The 18,561-nt window shown below is 43.4% G+C and overlaps 1 protein-coding gene and 1 pseudogene across 1 annotated transcript; both read right to left on the bottom strand.

The window, feature by feature from the left end:
• Positions 1-470: 470 nt before the first annotated feature.
• On the bottom strand, positions 471-1,410 carry LOC123155965 (DNA-directed RNA polymerase III subunit RPC6-like; annotated as a pseudogene).
• Positions 1,411-3,785: 2,375 nt separating this feature from the next.
• Positions 3,786-8,075, bottom strand: LOC123157169 (SPX domain-containing protein 1). The gene is made up of 3 exons (XM_044575417.1): positions 7,584-8,075; positions 7,347-7,479; positions 3,786-4,491 (listed from the first exon to the last, which is right to left on the bottom strand). Exons 1-3 carry the CDS (start codon positions 7,884-7,886, stop codon positions 4,037-4,039), a joined length of 891 nt encoding a protein of 296 aa, XP_044431352.1. The 5' UTR covers positions 7,887-8,075; the 3' UTR covers positions 3,786-4,036.
• Between the last annotated feature and the right edge of the window lie 10,486 nt (positions 8,076-18,561).

Consider the following 18,561-nt stretch of genomic DNA (forward strand, 5'->3'; position numbering starts at 1 on the left):
GGTCTCCACCGGGCGGTGGACGGATACACTGTCCGATTTAAATTTATGGGTTGGAGATGTCCTAAGGCTTGCAGTATCCGAAAATCCAATTAGGCTCCAGGTGCATGTGCTTCTGCATGCGAAAAATGTTTTTTAAAAATATCAAAACAAATCTAATAAATTTTGATGTATTCATAGTCACATCCAAATGCTACCTGCAAATTAGGTAAAAATGTTAGGCATTTTGTCTTGCAAAAAAACAAATTGAATACCAAATGTTACAATTAAATTTGTTTTTTCACCGACAAAACATGCTGCTCCGCTTCACATGAAAATCATTAAGCATGCTTACGACACTACACAAATATTTACAAAAAAATAATTAATTTTGCTTACTATTTTTTTCGAATTTACTGTCCATGCGGCGCAAATGCACCCGGAGCCAAAAAGCCCTCCAGAAGTTTCTATTTCTAAATATAAAACGCCTCATTGGTTCAATTTGAATTATCAAAACGTCTTGTATATTCATAAACGCGGTAGTACTAACGACGATCCACCAATCCATCCCAGCACAATAAGCATGCCGAAGAGCCCTCGCCGCCGCCTAGAAGTCCATCTGCAGCCACTTCTTGTAGTAGACACAAGTGACTGGCGAGATGACCCCATCCGGCGAGCACTCATCGATCCTGGGACAAACCCCGCATGGAATCCCATCTATCATGCCGCCTTGCGGCGCGCCACCCCGCCGGTAGCACACCCTCCCGGCTCTGACCGCGCTGAACTCTCCATCCCCGGTGCTCCTGCACTCCTCGAGCACCCTGTCGAGCGCCATGGTCTGCAGGATGTCCCTGATCTGGTCGATCGAGTACCCTCCGCTGGGGTCTTCCCTCTCGACGCCATTGTGGACCATGTCCGGCGTGGCAGCGCCGAGCCTGTCAATCTGGTCGAGGCACCTGCGGCGCACGGCCGCCACGGTGTCGGTATCGAGCTGACCGTTGTGGTACCAGGTTCCTCCGGTGATCTCCGGAGAGGGTTCCATGCTGAAGTCCATGAAGACCTTCTTCCCGCGGGGGCGGACGTCCGTGACCTCCTTGAGGATACCCCGCTGGACGAGGGCGCGGGTGAGCTTGTTGAGGGTTGGGGCAGTCAGCTTCAACACGTAGCGGAGGTCCTGGCTCGACATGCCCTTGTTACCCGCCGCGAAGATGCGCTCATAGACCTCCCCGCTCCGGCCCCTTGAGGTTGTTGAGGATGGCGGCAGGGGGCTGAACATCCGGCGTGGAGGTCGGAGCAGGGGCGTCGGTGGATTTGGAAGCCGGAGATATGGCGGGCTTGACGTCCGGTTGGGCTGGCATGCCTGAGGAAGGTTCCAGCGGGCGCTTGCGCGGCGGCATGGCGGGGGCGACGAGGAGCGGCGGCGCCGGCAGTTGGGTTTGGAGGGGATGAAATCGCGGGGGTTTGGCTGGGTCTTGCCGTCATGTTTTAAGATAGAAGAGGTCGCGTGAAAAGACTAGTCGAGAAAACTTGCGGGCCGCGCAACTGAGGAAAGCTTTTGAGCTTCCGAATGAGCATTTTCCAAAAAAAAAATATGCCTAAATGTATGTACTTTTTTTATTTCAAATAATAAGTGACACACGTGTGGCACGAAACAATCCGGTTCTGACGTTTTTTTTTTTTTTTTGCGGAACGGTTCTGACGTTTTTAACAACAAAAGTTGTCGTCCAAAATGAAAAAAGCAACTTAAAAATACTGAAACTTGCCATAAGAAAAGAAAGTTGCCATCCTCATGTCACTAGTCATAAAAAACGTTCAGAGTTGTCATGCGTTCGTCCACACGTGTGGCACTTATCAGGGTTCTTTTTTATTTGCAAACTAATGCAAAAAAAAAAATGGTTTCATACATGGGTTGCCAAAAACCTAGTGAGCTAAAACATAAGAGGACCATAAAAAAGTAGTGCTCTTAAATTTTAATCACCAAAAATGTATTCATTTCATCTAAGTTTGTGGATGCATTTGAAACTAACATACTGAGACGTTCACTATGCCAATTTTGAAGAAGGGTTTCCTTCCCAAACTTTGGAACATAGTTGTCACACGGTGTGTATTCTAATCAAAACATCATCAATATTGATAAATATGAAAATAATAATGAACAAAAGTTTGTGATGTATCTACAACTTATTGAATTTTTATTGGCGTTATTCAGATTTTATTTGCAACTAAAATCTCCTTAGCGCTCTTAACAACTCATAAGTTTCTCTTTTTCACTCTCGAAGATAGCCTTAAAGCAAAGAGAGATGAACACAAGAAATGGGTCAACAAAGGGAGGAGCTTTGCCTCCAAAACACAATGCTCTCTAGGCCCTCACAAAGTCTAGGAAATGGCTCACCCGCACAAGGGTCATGGTGTCTATTCATAGAGAAAGCGAAAATCTTACTCTAACAAAGTAACTAGCCCGATCGCCTTCTCTTTGTCTTTGCGCATTTGTTTTTCATATGATATTTCTTTAATGTAAAAAGTTTCATGTCTTTGCTCTCAAGATGTGAATGTTTTCAAATTTGAAATGAAATTTTATGATCTACATACATGTGACTGCTCGATTTTTGTTTTGATCTAATATATAATAAGGAAGTATGCAAAATTACACAACTTTATAGTTTTCTTGCCATCACTATTATTGGAGGTAAAAAGCCATATAAAAATGTTAGAAAAAATACTTGTAAATTTCTAGAGAAATAAGTTTGTCATTGTTCATTTGTGTTAATCGATATGTTTGCACATGTGCAATTACTAGTTCACAACATAGATGAGTTGAAATACAAGGCGGTCCAAGCAATTAGACATTTAAAAGAAAAATCCAAAAAGCACATTTTTTTCATACCATCAGAAGTTTCCAAAATAATTTAGCATGAACTCAAGCAATACATTAGGAATCTATAAACATTTGCGGAAAAATGTTTTCACTTTTGTTGTGCTCAATTTTTTTGTAGAGCTGAAGTAACAGATAGTATTGCTTCAATTTTTAATTTGTTATCCTTACTAACAAAATTGTGTCTTTATCCTCCAGTTTATGGGTGCGGCTAGTATTGAAATAATACAGTTCTGAAGTTAACCCTAAAGAGTAACTAGACTTACTCCTAGTTCCGTTCAAAAATTACTAGTGCTTATTTGATTCAACAGTTTCATAGGAAATTTGAAGGTTTAGAATGCTTAGGGTTGTGCGTGCGTGAGTGCTTACTCCTAGTTCCGTTCCTTTCAGAAAGTATGAGTGCTTATTTGATTCAACTTGTTTTCATAGGAAATTTGAAGGCTTAGAATGATTAGAATTTTCTTGTGCGTAGGATTGGAAGATGTGGGAATTTAATCTTGGGTTGTTTTGGAATACATTCCAAAGGAATTTTGCATTCATCTTGGAAATATTCTTTAATTTCAAACAAATTTGATGCAAATTCAAACTTTTGGAACCCAAACAAACATGACATTGTATTCCTCGATTCCTGAGTTTGCAAGAACCGTACGAATCGAAGTGTTACCCCTAGATAAAGTGGCAACCTGATAATCATGTAACCACATGTTTCTAATATTAACAGGAAAATCTTGGCAACATTACTCAACTATAATACAGTAATAAATTCTATAGCAAAGCTGTATACTGCGTCTCCTACTGCATAGTGAAGAAACAATTTCAGTGGTACATACAGTGCAGATATGCCTGAATGCAGAATCTGAATCGAATTGACCAAAGTTAACTCTGCAATCCATAAACCAGTTCTGTACCAAAGACTGACTAGTGTAAACAGACCAAAGAACAGCAAAAAATACATGATTTAATTCACAGTAGTGAATAAAACCTTATAGGCTCACTCTGATGGTTTCGATGGCATTATATGATTTAACAATGTACACTGAACATTTCCACCATTTTACAGCTGTTAGGAATCATCGAATTTTACAAATTACTGAAATGTAACAGGTGAGATCCTGGTTGCATCTCCAGCGAACATCAAGATTAAGGTTGACTGAGTAAGAGGTGTCGTGTGTCACAGTGTCGGTCTTCTCATTTGGCAGCCTGCTCGATCACAGATATCTTCGTCCACCTTTCCTGCTCTTCGGGTGCATTGTTTCCCTGAAGAGGTGGCAACGAGAAAGCACTGACTGTCGAGCTTTTGCTTCGGATCTCTTTCAGAGCCCTAAGCGCGGCGACCGTACTCTTCATGTACATGCTCTCCATGAACTCAATCTCATCAAGCTCCGGAATACATCTGCTGTTAGCCAAGGAAGAACTGGGGTTCAGAGGCTGGTCCGCAGTGTTGCCATCTTCCTTTCCCTCTTCAATATATACAGATGGTTTGCTTGATGGCAGGAGCTGGTCGAGCATGGCCTCGCACTCCTTCACAAGCTTGTACAGGAGGTCAGTGGTGAAGAAAGGCTGAAGCAGCACATTTTGGATGAAGGGCAGACGGATAAGAGCCCCAGTTCTCTTGTCATACTTCTTGAGAATCTTCACCAGCCCTGTAATTGCAACAGAAACATAAGCATCGTCGATGATGAAATATCAAATACCTAGGCACGGAGTAGTAATATAGTAGCCAAAAGTAAAGGTTCAAATGGCACGCAGACCCCGAGTCTAATAATCAGCACCTTAGACTCAATGAACTTTATCGTTAGCCAAATTCTAAAAATAAATTAGGTGAAATCTGCTGAAAACGACAGACAGGAAACAAACATACAAGTCTATCGTGGCGCTAAGAAGCTGCTCTTTAGGAACAGCACAGCCATAAGTAACTTATCATGCCCCCTCTATAGCGAACCTGATCCCTCCAAGGAGCATAACCCAAAAATTAATGTCTCATCAAAGCTAACATGATAGCATGTGTAGCCAGTTCAGATGAAATAGTAAAATCAACCAACATGACATGGGGCAAAGATGCCAACCGATTAGTTTCGAAGATCACCAGAAATAGTTTCCAGCTTACAGAAGCATAACAACAGACTAGCACCACAAGTAAAAATGGTACAAATGGCGAAATAATCCAGTTATAGTATACAGAAACCATGCATCTGGCATGTCAGGTTTGTCATAATCCCAAAAATAATTCAAAGGTAAGGCTTTTTATGTGTCACTAACAATCAGCAAGTGAACACTTTGAGACAGTGACGGGACTTCAGTACTTGACTTCCCCAATTTAATCAGAAGTTACCTAGGTCATTTCATTAAATAATTTTTGAACATAAAATAGATCATAAAAGCTTTTTGCCACCGACTCTGATAGTTGCACTGTTGCAAGGGCACATTGCAGGAGCCAATATGGTACTGAGTGGGCCAGAGCCTGTCCACAAAAGCCATTATGCAGCACATATGACGCAACAAAACAATTTACTCATTAACCTCAAGTTGACTATAGCTAGCAAGAATATGACTTTATAAAAGCAACCTACCAGACTAACACTAGAAAATAGATCACACATTGCAGGTGAGTTATGAGCAATCATATAGCACTTATTTGAATTGTCAAAGAATTTGAACAACAGTAACATGCACATTCCTCTGAGGTGTAACTCTAGTCAGTAAAATTTCATACTTAAGATGTTTGGGCGAGGGGCACTTGTGGCCCAATTTATGCACTTGGATATGAGTTTGCACCCAGACTTTTCCAAAGCATGCAAAAACTATATAATCATCCATGAAATTTCCATTGATCTTCCGAATAGTAAAAGGGAGTTAACTGCATATCAATCTTGCTAATTGATTCAATGTTCATTAACATGTTGAGCTTGTCATGGTGCGAAAAGATGAGTTTATCGTAACAAAGAGTACAGAGGAAAAAAGATCCCAGCTACGATATTTTGCCAAGCCGAAAGAAAGAAAAAGGTGAACTGATAAAAACCCCTCAACTTAACAAGATGATATGTTCACTATTAAGCTTTAGTGCTACTACATTCTAACATATTCTCATCCAGGTTAGTAAATTTGATCCCAAGAGGAAACAACCATCAAAGCTGGCACTTAAATCGTTTTAGATTATATGATTTGTCAGCAACCCCAATGATAACTAGAGCAGCATTTTTTTCACACGAGAAGCAGCAATATTGACAAAGAGGAAACACGATTACTCAACTGTAAAGCAAACAAATGAAGACCTAGTTTGCACTATATATGCTAATTGCAGGACAGTCTGGAAAGGGAGCAGATGATCTAGCACATAATACAACGTCATCAGGACATTGTGTGAGTATGTGAAAAACAAAACATATTTTTAGTGAGAATAGCAGAACACCATTTTGAATGACAAAAGTTCAATGCATCATGTGAATTTAGAAGTCCTATTACATCGTGAGATGCAATATCAGGCTACTGAAAAGAACAACTTATTTTCTACGATTTGCTTTTCTTATGTTTATAAGTCTAGATCACTAGTCGAATATTTGACGATTCCTACAGATAGCCAGACAAAATCATGTCTAGAACTAAAAATGTACTCCCTCTGTACCATAATATAAGAGTGTTTCTGACACTAGCATAGTGTTAAAAACGCTCTTATATTATGGGAAGGGGGGAGTAGAACCTATTAGGGCCATTTCAAATCACGGGAGAAAGAAATATAGTGTGCTTTAAACTGATAAAAGATATCTACGCTTACGCAATAAATTGCTAATTTCTCGCAAGAAATCAAACTGTTGATATCGTGCTGACGCAACTCCGCCCCAACCATTTATACATTTGTCAACGGCCGGGGCACTAGCACGCGCAATTTCAACGGCGCAGCGGATCTATTCGCGTTGACTGCCGTAGCTGCTCGGAGGAACGGCAACTCCTCTTTTTCTTGACTCATGTTCACATAAGACGTAGAACCTATTCGGGCCATTTCAAATCACGGGAGAAAGAAACATAGTGTGCTCCAAACTGATAAAAAATATCTACGATTATGCGATAAATTGCTCATTTCTCGCAACAAATTGAACTGTTGATATATCGTGCTGACGCAATTTCTCCCTGACCATTTATATATTTGTCAACGTCCGAGGCAGTGCACATGCAATTTCAACGGCGCAGCGGATCTATTCGCGTTGACAGTGACACAAGTGCTCCACTCACTGACAAGGAAGCCATAGCTGCTCGGAGGAACGGCAACCCCCTTTTTTCTTGACTCATGTTCACAAAAGCTCACTCTTAGTTCCCCCGCTTTAAGATGTAGGCTCAATTACCTAATTACCCAATTTGAACCATCTTCCTACTCCCTTCCCATCCACTACACGCACAAACAATTCCAAAACGAGATAAGCAACAAATACTACTACTAATCAGGAGACAGCATATAAATAAATAACTAGAGACAACTCCATGCAGCGGTGGTGCGGCGACTCACCGGTGTAGTTGAGGGCGCTGTAATTCTCAAGCAGCACCATCTCGCCATGGAAGTCGACGATCTCCTTGTGCACACGCAGCAGCTCCTCCCTGGACTCCATCCCGGCCGCCCTGGCGACCCTGTCCTGCAACTCCTGCACCACTCACCCGCAATCTCAATCAGATCAATGGGCTCGGCGAATTACAAAGAAAATAAAATAAAATGACGAATTGGACGGGCGGCCGGCCGGCTAGCAACCTTCTGGCGGATGATGTACTCCTCCTCCTTCTCGACGAAGAAAGAATTGAACTTGTCGAGCTCGGCCTCCAGGAGCCGCATGAAGTCCGCCTCCTCGGGCGTCATCGCCGCCGCCGCCGCCTCGTCGCCGCCGTCCCCGGCGGGGTCCGAGACGCGGGCCCGCTTGGCCTGCCGCTCCTCGCCGTCGGCGCCGATGCCGATGAGCTTGAGCCGCTTCTTGAGGTCCTTGTAGGACAGGAACTTGTCGCGCCACTCCGGCAGCGTCTCCACGATCTGGCTGCTCAGGCTCTTGCCGAACTTCATCGCCCCAGGCCCACGGAAAGGGTCCTCGCCTCCTCGCACGATCTCCAATGGCGATGAGGGTGGGAGGATCAAGGGATTGTGAGGGCGTTCGGCGGTCCTGCGGCGGATGGGGGTGGTGAAATAGAGGGGAAAGGGAAGGGGGAGAGAGGATATGCGGAGACGGGCGAGGCGAGAGCAGAATATTCGCGAGCGGGAGGATATTATTTCTTTGCGGTGTGCGCCAGTGGTTGTTCTTCGCTTGCGTTTCTGGGTTTCTTTTTCCGGATCGCAAGTGAGACCCAGCACCAGCACTCATCACAGCGAGACCACGTCTGGGTTTGACGAAATTTGCAGGTGAATTGTTTTTCTTCTTCTAAAATAAAATGTCAGCAGGACAGCTACGGAATTTACTGGCCAAGAAAATAAAGATGCAAATGTACCAAAACAATGGTGTGGAGAGAAGAATGGTAAAAATATATATAGTGCAAATTCTTTCCCACTAGTTCTTTGTGTGTTTGTGGTTGGTGTTTGTTATTCTAATGTGGTGTTGAATATGGATCTCGACAAATTGATAGATATTCTGTTCGAACGGGGTATTGTCTTTCACCAAACGCTTCGCTTGAAAGGCTTCGTAAATATATCACAAAACATGCTAGGGCTTACCCAAAAAACAGAGAAACCGGTGTATTTCAAGTGATTAGATAAAATAGCATCACATTACAGATTGGTGCAGAACCCTACTACTCCCTCCGTTTCAAAATAGATGACCCAACTTTATACTAAAGCGACATCTATTTTGGAACGGAGGGAGTAGATGATAGTTATTTCTCGAGAAATTTGTACGATCATGATTTCGCTTGACTCCGTCGACAAGCTTCCTCTGCATCAGTGGTTCTTAAACTATCCAGGCTTCTCATCGTGCTCTTTGTCGTCTCTAGAGCGACAAAAATTGCTAGGGGTGGATGGTGATGTGACAACTTTGCTTGGGCAGATGTTGAGATGGAAGATGATGTTGCACAAAAATGGATGATCCAAATTCCAGCAAGCCAATACATATCACAATGAAAATGTTACTTTTGTGTGTTTGTGCATGCATATATAACTTTTCGCATGCTAGGGAGAGGGCCATGTCATTATCCACCTCTCACCAGTCACCACCATGTTCTTCATAACATCGATGTACATGCCATCTTATATTGTTAGGAAAGAACACAGGGATGCAATGCATATACATGCATGTATCTGTAACTTTTGGAATGTTAAGGGAACAGGGTCATGTCAATGTCCGCATCTCCTCTGCCCACAAAATTCACCACTTTAATCTCCGCAGTGGCTGGATACATGATGAGGAAAATCATGATAGTGTAGACACTGTTTTTTTTTGTGCGAATTGTATTGTGATCTACATAGACACTAGCTAAGTGAAGGGAGTCCGAGTGAGTTCCAATGTAACATGGTATTTACATAATTACTTGCATCTTCAATTAATTTCCTAAGGAAACCATAATAGAAGCCCCTCTGGTATAAATAAAGATCGAATTTTTTGTTCATGACAATTTGATACTAGATTGTGGATATGTCCAATTGTCCATCCATGTTGCCAATCAACTGATTTATTACAAAAATATCTTTCCCAACCAACCAGTTTGGGTCACATATATCTTATCTTGGTGACGAAACCTTAGCATGATTTGCTACACAAATATTATATGTTGCATGATCGCAAGACCACTTTTGATTAATAATTATATACCAATAATAAACATTAATAATGTTCTTCACATTGCTAAGAAAAATTCTAGGATGAAATAAAATTATACACATCTCAAGTGCGACACTATTGGCTTTTCTGATTGAGAAAAGAAGTATTGGTGCGAATTGAGCATAGCTCAATTGGTTAGGTTCCGTACGGAGTTTGTCACCCGATCATCTGGCACGGGTTCGCATTTTTCTGGATTTGTATCTGACTTTTCAGTGCAATTCTTTTAGTTGTATGGCATGTCTGTTAACTATGAGGTGCTTGTGTGACCTCATCAATCGAATATCTACCGACTGAGTCCTCCAAAGTTGCTCATAGGGTAGTGTGTGTGTGCCTGTTTTTGCATCCGACGTTGTGTTGTGTGTCTCAACAAAAAATTGTTTTGTTTTTGTTGGCTGAATTCAACACTTGTCCTTTTTGCAGATAACACCTTATGTATGTTGTGTTTCTCATACTATTTTTCATTTTTTCTATGGTAATTCACTTTATTGGTTTACATACCAGTTTATCAAAGAATAAGGTTTGCTCAATGGTGTCTCTCCAAGACCACTTAAATTAATTTTACCCGTCCAAATCATAGTTCCAACATAGCAATATGGGTTTAAAAAGGCATCTTCATTTATTTGCCCAGTAAAAAGATTATTCTCTGTTTTTTTACTTGCTACAAATAGGATAACTATAAAAGACCAAAAAACATGACATTTATAAGGATGTCGTATAAGATGTTGGGTTTAGTCCCATATCAGTTGTGGGGGGAGACATAACACGACTTTATAAGGGCGGGGGTGTCCCCTCCTAACAGGCTAGTCTTTTTTCTGGGGGGGGGGGAGAGGGCCCAAGGCCTGTCATAAGTCGGTGTTGGTCTCCGGTTGGATCTGGTTGACGCATGTGGGTCGAAAACACTGGTGTTAGCGGACCCGAGATTGTGTAACAATTGGTATCGGAGCCCAGGTGCCCGGAATAAATCTCGATGGACTCACGGGTGGTCGATCATGGATGGTGGGCTGGAAACGCTGGTGTTAGCGGGCCCATGGGTGACCGATGTGTGAGGGGAGATTGTTGGGTTTAGTTCCACATCGGTTGTGGGGGAGGGGGAGGCATAACACGACTTATAAAGGCGGGGGTGTCCCCTACTAACAGGCTAGTCTTTTGGGGGAAGAGGGCCCAAGGCCTGTCATAAGTCTGTATTGGTCTCCGGTTGGGTCTGGTTGTCGCATGTGGATCGGAAACGCTGGTGTTAGCGGATCCGAGATTGCGTAACATAAGAGGTGGCATCTCTTATAGACTGTCACTGGACAATACTTATTAGCAAATAAGATTAATTTTGCTATCTTATTACTAGCCTGCTAGTTAAGATTGTAATGATTTCTACAAAATGTGGGTTGCTTTTGTAAGTGAACTGGATAAGAAGAAAAGTCAATAGAAGGATGAACCACTGAAGCGATAAGCCCAGATGAACCTGTTTGAGATGAACATCAATGTTTTTCAAGGTGATTAGGTAGCCATAGCAGAGATATCCACCAGAATATTCCTTGCAATGATACGATGGCCAACTTTGGCACTTTTTTCTCCGATAGCATGTTACTTGGACACAATAGCCTCCATGTGGATGTAGCTGCTCTTAGAAGGCTCATGAGTTAGTAATGACAGTGTCATGAGTAAATGCTGGCAGCCTGGTGGCTAACACAGTGTTGGTGCTCTTGTGGTTTCCCCCCGTAAATCTCTGCATACATATTCTAGGTCGTTAGAAAAAAAAAATCTTCTTCAAATTTGGTAATCATGAGTAGTTGTGAACGAAGTCTAGCTTAAATGGTTAGGCTTTGTGGTGAAATATGCGTACGAGGATTCAAGTGCTAGATTTTTCTTGCGGGGTTCAAGTGCTAGTGTATTTTCTGAATTTATTTTAGACTCTTTGGCATAATTTTTTAGTGGTATGACGTGTCAGTCGACTACGAGGTGTTCATGTCATCTTCGTCAATCTTAAGATTTATGAGCTCAATCTCTTGAAGGTGTTCATGGGATATATTACGTTTTACGTGCATATGTACATAGAGTTGCGGCGCGCATGTTCTGAGTGTCTATATTTGGATTGTGTTTGTTTCTTAAAAGAAATCTAGTTTGCTAGAAGTTAGAAGTATATACAATTTTCTACAAATTTTGTCCACACACAAGAAAAAAAGGGTTGTCACATTTGAGCAAAATGACTTGTTTCATAGTAGTACGATTCACCATATTATATTATTTTTTGAAAAGCAGCCACGATACACATAGCATTTGAAGTATATAATCGGACGCCAAAAACTCTATTTTATTTCACCATCCATCCGTTGTAACATATACATCCACCACTTTGGATTTTCGGTTCCTATTGGCGACGCGAAGACTCGAAAAGGTTGCGAGAGAACGAAACAAACAACGACGTAGTATACTCGAAGGAACCGCTTATCCAATCCAAAAAGAAAAAGAAAAGGTGAGAGCAGCTGCATGGAGCAACACAGTCGGTGTGGCACAGAAGATCGGCAGCAGAACTCGCGAACTATTCCCAGAAGACACGCTCACGCCATGACCTTGCAGCGATGGAAGATTCGGAGCATAATTCCTTGCCTGGAAACCGAATATCCAACCGGATATTGTACCAGATCCTCTGCGCGTCCCTATCCCGCCATAAAGCCCCGCTCCTCCCCTCTCTCTCGAAATAAAAAAACCACAGGAAACTCCGCCTCGAAGTTGTCTTTTCCCTCGCGGCAAAACCCAGAAAAGAAATTACACACTGTTTTTTTGCTGCTTCTTTGGCGTGATTTTCTTCCTGGTTGAGAACAGTGATGCGTAGATTCCTTTTCCATGAGTGACAGTGTGCTTCTCATGAGTTCTCGCGTGTGCGTGTGCGCAAGTCCAGGTGTCATTGGACGGCCGCTTGCTTGTTTTTAGAAAGCGGGAGTGGTTGTTTCACTATTTTAAGTAGTGAGAGACCAGAGTTGAACTTGAACGACTCAAAGACTATGATACTGGAGTTAGTTAGGGACCAGTCGTAGTCACGTGCTACTACTGGGTCAGAAAAGTGTGTGTTATGGTTGAACTTTTGTGCGGTCCACATGAGACGACCACGGATATGTTTTTTAGTCTTGATTGTAGAGTACATCCTATCATTTGTTAACTTTTAGTCTACGTGTGGGACAAATTTTCCCACTTTTAGTATATTGTCTTTATGTGAGTTCTCCTTGGTGAGTGCTTTTGTGGATTAATTTTTTTGCCTATGATTTCGGTTTGAATAGTCATTCTCATAACCGTTGCTCCGTAAATTTCTGAAAACACATTTTCCACGGCACTAAGTTGTATTTTTCACAGCACTAAGTTGTATCTTGGTGGAGTATCTCAAAATACCAGATTCCTTTGTTAAAACATCTTGCATGTTTTACTAATTACATTATTGTTGCGTACACCTTATTATCATGTCACTCATGAATCTCTGCTATCTAAGTATGGTGTCTAGTGAGAAACTGAGCTTCTCACCCCACAACAGGAAGAACCAGTGTACCATACACAACAAAGAATGCGATCAATTTCATAGATTTCGACTAATCTCTGTTCCCCCGTTTTAAGAGGGCACTTTCAGGGACTGCGAAATGTATGGACCTAGAAATTGTAACAAAGAAAAAAGTTAGCATAGTACGGAGTAGATGTTTGTACCATCCTATCCGCCATTATCCAAGTACTATCCTGCATATATATATATGTTTCGCTTAAAAGATACAAAAGCTTCCAGCAAAACAGGACGTAGCCTAACGATCATCGACCCGTTTGGCTACCCATACAGATCGAGCAAGCAATGGCCGGCTGCACAAAGGATCGCTTCCAAGCGCGAGTCGACGCTGCTCCTCGATTTCTGATCCGGAACAAGGCGCCGCGGAGAAGAGGCTGCCCTGCCTGATGATCTGAACCGCCGAGGCCGAGGGAGCGACCACCGTCCGCCAGCCTGGGCTAGATTTGAACCGAGCTCGTAGCCAACCGTACGAGCCCTCGGGGAGAACGACCCGAACCTTTGCATATTCTCGCGCGGATGCGCATCCAACGGGCCAAAATACTGCTGCACTGTACATTTTCTAAAAAAAAATTGCGTCGAAATACTGCAGTACATGCCGGGCTGGTTTTGTTCGTCTACACGCGTCGGTACATGATGTAGCGATCTCTCTACAGTCGTGCTTCAAGTTTGATATAAACAGGATATAATTTGTTGGCCTATGGATGATCACGAACATGGCGCGGAGGATAAGAAGCACCGGATCGGCGGAGATAATGTTTTCCTTTGCGAGAGCGTGGAACATTTGGGTCGCCAAATGGCATCGGGTGAGCATATCCCTCGTGACGTTCAACTCTTCTGAACGCTAGGAGCCGCATATTCGTCTTCTGCTCTCCTTCGTGCCGGCCGCCCGCTATAACATGGTTGAGTTTATATCAGCACATATTTAAAAAATAATATAAAAACAAATAATGAGACCAACCCAAGGGCTAACCCTCGTTGGCATTTTTTATAGAAGAAACTCCGTGAACACCACGCGTCCAACCCGGGACTTGAATTCGGATGGACTGGCAGCAACCTCAGCTGCCCAGACAACGGGTCGACGCCCCGTCCTCACTTAAAAAAAGTACGATTATAGAAATGTTTGGATGCACTTTTACATCACATCTCGATGGACCGCATCTTAATGAAAAGCTTTGGTTGATACATCCGTATCTAAACAAATCTAAGACAAGCTTTTTATTCGCGAGAAAACTTCTGATCTATTTTTCATCATCTGTTAATATAGTAAAAATTACATCTAGGTCGATGAATATACGCACTGGAGTGAGCCGAAGGCGTGCCACCGTCATCGCTCTCCCTCATCGGAGCTGGGCAAACCTTGTTGTAGTAAACAACCAGGAAGTCACCGTGCTAAGACCCCATAGAATCAATGCACCACAACAGTCATTGTGCTAAGTCGTCCGCTCTAAAGATGGTTCCCTCGGTTGTTGATACGTCTCCAACGTATTTATAATTTATAAACTATTCATGCCATGTCTACAATAATTTTATATGGTTTTGGTATGATTTGCATGGAACTAACCCGGACTAACGTTGTTTTCAGCAGAACTACCACGGTGTTGTTTTTGTGCAGAAATGAAAGTTCTCCAAATACCGTGAAACTTTTTGTGGATTTTTTATGGACCCGAAAAGAACCATTGGGCCAGAGCAACACCTGGGGGTGCCCCGAGGGGGCACAACCCACCAGGGCGCGCCCTGGTGGGTTGTGCCCATCTCGGTGGCCTCCCATACCCCTTCTTCGCCCTATAAATTTCCAAATATTTCAAAAACCTACGGGGAGACCCTAGATCGGAAGTTCCGCCGCCGCAAGCCTATGCAGCCATCGAAAACCAATCGGGACCCCGTTCCGGCACCCTGCCGAAGGGGGGAATCATCTCCAGTGGCCATCTTCATCATCCCGACGGCCACCATGATGAGGAGGAAGTAGTCCACCCTCGGGGCCGAGGGTTTGTAACAGTAGCTATGTGTTTAATCTCTCTCTCGCGCGATCTTGAGATGTCACGATCTTGATGTATCATGGACTTTGTTAACATAGATGGATCATATGATGTTTCTCCCCTCTCTACACTTGTTGTGATGAATCGAGTCTTTACCTTTTGAAATTTTGTCTTGTCGGATTGAATGTTCATATCTGAGAACACAATATATGTCTTGCATATGAATACCCATGGTGACAATGGGGTATTATTTTGATTCACTTGATATATGTTATGGCACTCAACTTGCGGATTCCCGAGGTGACTTTGGGGTAATCTATGCATAGGGGTTGATGCATGTTTTTATTATCTTTTCTTTGATAGAAACTTTGGGGTCCCCTTGTAATTCTTTGTGTGGATTGAGTATGACGAATCTGAAATTGTTTGATACATATCGTATAACTAACTCACGGGTACTCGCGGTGACATTGGGGTATCTAGGTGACATTAGAGTTAGTTGATATGTATCATATGGTGTTATTTTAGTACGAACTCTTGATTAGATCGATCGGAAAGAATAGCTTGCTGTTATTTTAGTACGAACTCTAGGATAGATTGATCGGAAAGAATAGCTTTGAGGTGGTTTCGTACCCTACACACAATTTCTATCTTTTGTTCTCCGCTAATAGGAACTCGGGAGTGATTCTTTATTGCACTTTGATGGATAATCATATGATCCAACTATGTTAGCATTGTTGAGAGATTGCACTAGTGAAAGTATGCACCCTGGCCCTCATTTTCCATTATTGCAATACCGTTTGTGCTCCGTTTTATCATTTACTACCTTGCTGGTTTTTATTGTTCGCACTACAAAAACTCATATCTCTATCCATACTACACTTTTATCATCATCTCTCGCTGAACTAGTGCACCTATAAAATTTGCCATTGTATTGGGTGTGTTGGGAACACAAGAGATTTCTTTTATTTGATTGCAGGGTTACTTGAGAGAGACTATCTTCATTCTACCACTGGTACGTGTCGGTGCTATACAAACAGTTTTAACCCCTTTCCGCGACGGCATTTGGAACCATCGCCAAGTGAGTGTGGGTGATAGGGGTGTCCTTCCCACACGACCCAGAAACCGTCAGGGATAGGCCCTCCTGGCACACAAGCTGGGGCAAAATGAGCTCGTGTTCGATCGGGCGAGGCATCGAAACCCTATTGTTTGCGTTCGTATGTACATCCCACACGGTGAATCCAAGAAAATGATTTCCGTTCATATGTATATCACACACAGTCAATTCAATGAGAACGTTTCTATTCTCATGTACATCCCACACAGTGAATCTAGGGAAAACGTTTCCGTTCGTATGTACTTCCCACACAGTCAATCCAGGGAAAACGTTTCCGTTCGTATGTACTTCCCACACAGTCAATTCAGGGAAAACGTTTCCGTTCGTATGTACATCCCGCACATCCAATCCAGGGAAAATGTTTCCATTCGTATGTACATCCCACACAGATTTTGTTGGAAATATGCCCTAGAGGCAATAATAAAATGGTTATTATTATATTTCCTTGTTCATGATAATTGTCTATTGTTCATGATATAATTGTATTAACCGGAAACCGTAATACATGCGTGAATTCATAGACCACAACATGTCCCTAGTAAGCCTCTAGTTGACTAGCTCGTTGATCAATAGATGGTTATGGTTTACTGACCATGGACATTGGATGTCGTTGATAACGGGATCACATCATTAGGAGAACGATGTGATGGACAAGACCCAATCCTAAGCATAGCACAAGATCGCGTAGTTCATTTACTAGAGCTTTTCTAATGTCAAGTATCATTTCCTTAGACCATGAGATTGTGCAACTCCCGGATACCGTAGGAATGCTTTGGGTGTACCAAACATCACAACGTAACTGGGTGGCTATAAAGGTGCACTACAGGTATATCCGAAAGTGTCTGTTGGGTTGGCACGAATCGAGACTGGGATTTGTCACTCTGTATGACGGAGAGGTATCTCTGGGCCCACTGGTAATGCATCATCATAATAAGCTCAATGTGACTAATGAGTTAGCCACGGGATAATGCATTACGGAATGAGTAAAGAGACTTGCCGGTAACGAGATTGAACAAGGTATAAGGATACCGACGATCGAATCTCAGGCAAGTAACATACTGATGGACAAAGGGAATTGTATACAGGATTGATTGAATCCCCATCATCGTGGTTCATCCGATGAGATCATCGTGGAACATGTGGGAGACAATATGGGTATCCAGATCCCGCTATTGGTTATTAGCCGGAGAGGTATCTCGGTCATGTCTACATGCTTCCCGAACCCATAGGGTCTACACACTTAAGGTTCGGTGATGCTAGAGTTGTAATGGGAATAGTATGTGGTTACCGAAGGTTGTTCGGAGTCCCGGATGGGATCCCGGACGTGACGAGGAACTCCGAAATGGTCCAGAGGTGAAGATCGGTATATTGGACGAAGGGTATTGGAGTCCGGAATTGTTCCGGGGGTACCGGGTGATGACCAGTGTGACCGAAAGGAGCTTCAGAGGCCCCGGCAAGTGTTGGGGGGCTTATGGGCCAAGGGGAGGGGCACACCAGCCCACTAAGGGGTTGTGCGCCCCTTCCACTCCATCTCACGTAACCTGGAGAGGTGGGGGCGCCACCCCTAGGGCAGCCGCCCCTCCCGGCTTGGGGGGCAAGTTTCCTAGGGGGTGGGGGCGCCCAAACCCATCTAGGGTTTCCCCTGGCCGCTGCCCCTCCTCTAGATCCATCTAGAGGGGCTGCCCCCCTCTCCCCTTCCCCCTATATATAGTGAGGGGGTGGGAGGGCAGCCACACCCTTCCCCTGGCGCAGCCCCTCCCTCCTCATACATCTCCTCCTCATCCGTAGTGCTTGGCGAAGCCCTGCCGGAGAACCACAAGCTCCACCACCATCACGCCGTCGTGCTGTCGGAGTTATACCTCAACTTCTCCTCTCCCCTTGCTGGATCAAGAAGGAGGAGACGTCCCTGGGCTATATGTGTGTTGAATGCGGAGGCGCCGTCCATTCGGCGCTAGATCGGATCTTCTGCGATTTGAATCACCGCGAGTACGACTCCATCATCCGCATTCTTGTAATGCTTTCGCTTAGCGATCTTCAAAGGTATGAAGATGTACTCCATCTCTCTCTCTCTCTCGTTGCTAGAATCTCCTAGATTGATCTTGGTGATACGTAGGAAAATTTTGAATTATTGCTACGTTCCCCAACAGTGGCATCATGAGCTAGGTCTATGCGTAGATTCTATGCACTAGTAGAACACAAGTAGTTGTTGGCGTTGGTTTGTTCAATTTGCTTACCATTACTAGTCCTATCTTGGTTCGGCGGCATTGTGGGATGAAGCAGCCCGGACCGACCTTACACGTACATGA

This window comes from Triticum aestivum, chromosome 7B, assembly GCF_018294505.1.
Source record: "Triticum aestivum cultivar Chinese Spring chromosome 7B, IWGSC CS RefSeq v2.1, whole genome shotgun sequence".
NCBI classification, from domain to species: Eukaryota; Viridiplantae; Streptophyta; class Magnoliopsida; order Poales; family Poaceae; genus Triticum; species Triticum aestivum.

Coding starts and splice junctions, on each gene's coding strand:
- LOC123157169 (XM_044575417.1), bottom strand. CDS start 7,886: ATGAAGTTCGGCAAGAGCCTGAGCAGCCAGATCGTGGAGACGCTGCCG. Junction 7,480..7,583: donor AGTACATCATCCGCCAGAAG/GTTGCTAGCCGG, acceptor TGAGTGGTGCAG/GAGTTGCAGGACAGGGTCGC. Junction 4,492..7,346: donor CAGCGCCCTCAACTACACCG/GTGAGTCGCCGC, acceptor TTGCAATTACAG/GGCTGGTGAAGATTCTCAAG.